Below are 5,000 nucleotides of genomic sequence, written 5' to 3' on the forward strand. Positions count from 1 at the left end.
TGGAGCAGTCACCTTTAAATGCACTACTCGCCTTGTAAGCAGGTGGGAGTCGACCTGCCTCCACTGACTCTCACGCATCCATCCATAGCCTACTACGGAGGTTCTGATTTTCTACCCCGTTATGGTTTGATATTGAGGAAGGAAGGGAGGCAAATGTGGACGAAGGCAAACCGTGGGTGGTGACGCGTTCGGGTTATCCCTCTGCATCTGACCATGGCAGGTAACCTGGGACTGCAGATTTACCGCTTGCCTGTTTGGCCCACTTATGCATAAAAAAAAACCTTCTGCGTTAGCTATGTGCGTGCATGCATGTGTTTGCAGAGAGAACGATATAATCTCCTATGCGTTCTTGTGAGTATATTTTTCCTTCTCTGCAAAGGAAGGCTGATCAGTTAGTCATCATCCACTCTCTCCCCGCCCATATTTTACACGAGAATATTGGTCAAATCTGAAACTGATGCGTTTGTGAATGATCGCACGCTATCTGTGTAGTGGCTATCAGTAGGTGAATATATACGTGAGTAAAAATGAGGGGGCGGGGGTGTCCGCATAGTGAATTATTTTTGAGAAAGCTGAGGGGCTCTGCTGCTGTAGAATACGCCCGTTGGCTGCCGACTCGAGAGAGCAAGAGAGAGCGAGATATCTGCTCGTGATCTGACGACAGACCGGCGCGCATGAGGGAGAGAGATCCATCATCATCTGTGGGAGCTCGAGGAGGCGTTGCGCGCGTGCCGTAGTAAGCCGGTCTTCTGTCGAGCTGACAGTTAGGCTATGCAGTCTCGAGACCAAACGGCCCTGGGACCTCGTTTAGCTTTATTCACAGACAACTGTACTAATGTGGGTCGTCGTCTCTTCTCTCTCTCTCTCCCACTCTCACTCTATCTATTCCTTGTTTCTATTCCCATTCCTCTCGTTGTCACCCAGAGAAGGAACGGCGTGCAGGCGCCGAGCGCGGGAACAGGCCTACCCGTGGTTGGTAGGAAGGGAGGAACCACGTCAGGCCTCGGGGGAATTCGATGACATGTCCCGACGAGTGACGTGCCCATGATGGAGAGAGACAGTAATGAGTGTCCCGTGACCGTTACCGGTCCTGGCCCGGTTCCGAGCCCCAACGGCACGCTCGGGCGGCGCATGCAGGGCTGGTGCGTGCTGCTCCTGGCCGCTGGGATGCTGGTAACCATGGCAACGTGGAGCACACCTGTAGCAGGTAGGCTGAAAATGCCTTCTTTATTAGACTCTTGTGCCTGTCGCCAGCTGCCGTGATGCTGTGTGTGTGTGTGTGTGTGTGTGTGTGTGTGTGTGTGTGTGTGTGTGTGTGTGTGTGTGTGTGTGTGTGTGTGTGTGTGAGAGAGAGAGAGAGAGAGAGAGAGAGAGAGAGAGACAGACAGACAGACAGACGGATGGACGGGGATCTCTCACACACCGAAGAGCTCAATATCTGTCATCTGAGCCTCCTACTTGGCTGTTTTGGGTGTATCTTTCACTAGACTACTGCTGAAATCCATTCCGCAATTCAGTATAGGAGCAGAAAGAGACAGAGAGAGCGAGAGAGATCATTGCTGTGTCCTGTGTTCATGCCCATGTGTATGTGCCATAACACTTGGTGTGACCTGGGGGACTGCTGAGTTATGATAAGAGACATCATTGGCTTACAGCAAAGGGGTTAATACACACGCACATGATCGCACACGCGTGGACGCACACACACACACACACACACACACACATTTCGATACAGCTGAGGTAAAGGAGGATGGGATATACACAGATAGTGGTGGAGAGAGTAATACTAACATGTTGCTTGCATTCTGATGTTATACATGTAGGCCTATACAATGTAAAACAGGCAGATATCGACTTGAGGAAAGAGAAGCGAATGTGGAGAGAGAGATGGGGTAGGGATGGGAAATGACCCAGGCCAGATTCAAACCCTGGGTGCAAATCTTAGACATGGAAACCCAAATGTGGGGGGGCTTAACGTGCTGCGGCAGAGCGCCACCGCACTGCTCCCTTCGGGCGCCATTGGGGGCTGCCCCCTTACACGGGTGAGGCATGAATGCAATTTCGTTCTGTGCAGTGTGCTCTTGTGTGCTGTGGATTGCTGTGTCACAATGACAATGGGAGTTGGAGTTTCCCAGTTGGACTTTCGCTAGATTGGCGTCTGGTGTGATGTCTGTTTCTCTGTTGAGCAGTTGAGGATGATGGAGCAGGAGGACTGAAAGTCCAATTGTGGATTTCGCCGAAATGATGAGAAATATGACTTGCACACACATGCATGCTCACAAATACAGTACACACACACACACACACACACACACACACACACACACACACACACACACACACACACACACACACACACACACACAACATATATGGAGGAGAGAGAGAGAGAGAGAGAGAGAGAGAGAGAGAGAGAGAGAGAGAGAGAGAGAGAGAGAGAGAGAGAGAAAGATGAGCTCTAAGTCTGTCTGGCAGTAATGAAGTGCACTGCCCATAGTCATGGAGCATGTTGGGTAATTAAGAGGATTCTTCCCTCAAATAGCGTCTGTTTTCCAATGGTTACCCTCTCTCTCTCTCTCTCTCTCTCTCTCTCTCTCTCTCTCTCTCTCTCTCTCTCTCTCTCTCTCTCTCTCTCTCTCTCTCTCTCTCTCTCTCTCTCTCTCTCCTGTATATCTGTTGTGTGTGTGTGTGTGTGTGTTGGTTTAACCAGGAAGTGGCTTGGTGCACCATGGGATTCAGAGCTGTTGGGCATGCTTTTTAATGCTTTTAATCAAAACGTTCCTCCAAGCCAAAGAGACTTCATGGACATGATTTTATTTGCGCGTGCCTGCCATGGCTATTAATAGCTGCTGTGTGTTTATGTTCTTTGAAGCTTTTGTAAATGTGTGAGTGTTGTCAGGGAAGCTGACAAAGGACAAAGGGGACATTTGTCCTGAGCCCATGGACAGAAGGGGCCCAGAATTGGGTCCTCATTGCATGGTATGTATTGGGTGAGGGCCCCTTTCGGATGACTTTGTCCTGGGCCCAGCCAAACCTGTCAGCGGCCCTGAGTGTTGTTGCGGCTTAGCATTTCGGGTTTACATACAGTGTTCAATCTCGCCCTCCAACCCGTGCCTACAGTTCACCTAGAGAGCGCTGTCGAGACAGCAGAGCCAGAGCCGTTTATAGAGAGAGTCTGGCCAACTCGAATCATGGACGCCATTTTCGTTCCCCACAGCGAGGATTCTACAGTGTAAACCTATGGGCAGCATACCGTCAAAATCGCTGGATCTAAAATACAAATAAGGCTTCATAGACCATCAAACTTGGGTTGTAGTATTATCAAGATCCCAACATATGAAAACAAACGTTAACAAGTTCGTTCGTATAGAAGGGGTTTGCTTAAAAGAGGGTTTTGTCGGCATAGTTTTGATGTGCTCAGCAGTGCATTCAAGCCTTACTTCCGAGTTGTTGTTGCCTAGGTACAGCCAACGTCAAAGTCGATATTTAAGTAATGTGCAGAAATAATATTCACAACGATGGTCAAGTTCATGTACAGGGACCCTGGTGATACTTGCGCCAAAGTTTCACGTTGTGTCGAGATTTAGTAGTTTAAAAATAACAATGTGCTCAGCAGTGCATAATCGCGATTGCAGACAGTAGAACTGTAGGATGAGTCTGGATGCTCGTAGGTTGTGTCGGATAGCCTATTCATAGTATGAAACTGGACGTGAGCTTAAATCACAGGGGGAAAAGACCTTATTAGCCCGACAGAAATAATAACTTGGTGGGCAAAGTTTTCACAGTAGGCCTATAACATAGTTACAGGTGGCAAGATTTGACAAGCTAATTTCAAGACAGAAACCTAACTTCAAAAGTAATTGTTCACAAAAGTCGAAGGGGAGGAAAAATACATTTACCTCACACACAACACGGAGAAATCTTCTGCTTTCCGGTTATTAATTCTGACCTTTATATTCCATAAAAGGGAGTTTATATCCATGCATGTCCCAAATCCTCCGTTTATGTCACGAGTTAAACGATGCTGTTTGTTTCTCCTGACCCAGCCCTGCACTACAGCCATATGCACAGCAGTATGTCATAATAAAAATGTTATAATATTATAGTGAAGCGTCATTTTTTATATCTGATAATGCTCATTAATGGGAGCGTGGGGAACGAAAATGGCGTCCATAAAACATGTGACCAGCCCAGAACCAATCAAAATAGCGGGATAGCTCGAACGTTCGAATCCATAGTTGGCCAGACTCTCATAAGGCTGACGCTAACAACTGACAATTGTGCTCGCTGTCGGCTGAAACTTGACAATATTATTGTAAGTTCTGAGAAACCAATGTGGATGTAAATGAAATGTACAATAACCTGGGAGTTTTGTCCTTCTGATTTCTTACAGCATTGGCATTTATGAGTCAGGCTCCGCTAGCATCTTGCTAACAAAATTGCTTTATGGCCGTTGTGATCACAGCAATGCAGCCGGCCGACCAATCCAAACGCAGTGTGTGAAGCCACTCGTGACGTCATTTTGACAATAAAGACGTATTTTACAAAGATCCAGAGAGTTTAAACATTCAAACTGAGTGCTGTTTGAAAGGATAATTCATCCTGCCTTTGGGAAAAATAAAATGAAACGACGATACCAATTCTCTCCCAAAGCAATGGCAGCTTCTAAAAGCCTCTGCGCTCCTTGGCACTCCTCGGCGCTGTCTGGATGGCGCCACTTAGTGGACAGTACCACCCGGAAAAAGTCGCGAGATTCCTCTCTCGTACTACCCATAAACACTCTCTGGTCAGACTTGAAGCCCAAAGGTTGCCGCCGGTTTGGCTCCTGACCCACCAGGTTGGTGGGGGGGAGTAATTAAGCAGTGCTCTTCCCCATCCTCCTCCATGACTGAGGTACCCTGAGTATGGTACCGTCCCGCTGCACTGCTCCTTTGGGGCGCCACTGGGGGCTGCCCCCTTGCACGGGTGAGGCATAAAATGCAATTTTGTTGTGTGCA

The 5,000-nt window shown here is 48.1% G+C and overlaps 1 protein-coding gene across 1 annotated transcript in view; it reads left to right on the top strand.

Moving 5' to 3' along the window:
* Nucleotides 1-1,047: 1,047 nt before the first annotated feature.
* Nucleotides 1,048-5,000, top strand: part of si:dkeyp-27e10.3 (UPF0606 protein KIAA1549) — a 65,464-nt gene continuing 61,511 nt past the window's right edge. Inside the window, exon 1 of the mRNA XM_063211855.1 lies at nucleotides 1,048-1,207. Coding sequence (XP_063067925.1) covers nucleotides 1,048-1,207 — 160 coding nt within the window. The remainder of the gene's footprint in view (nucleotides 1,208-5,000) is intronic.

Source organism: Engraulis encrasicolus, chromosome 12 (genome assembly GCF_034702125.1).
Source record: "Engraulis encrasicolus isolate BLACKSEA-1 chromosome 12, IST_EnEncr_1.0, whole genome shotgun sequence".
Classification (NCBI taxonomy): Eukaryota; Metazoa; Chordata; class Actinopteri; order Clupeiformes; family Engraulidae; genus Engraulis; species Engraulis encrasicolus.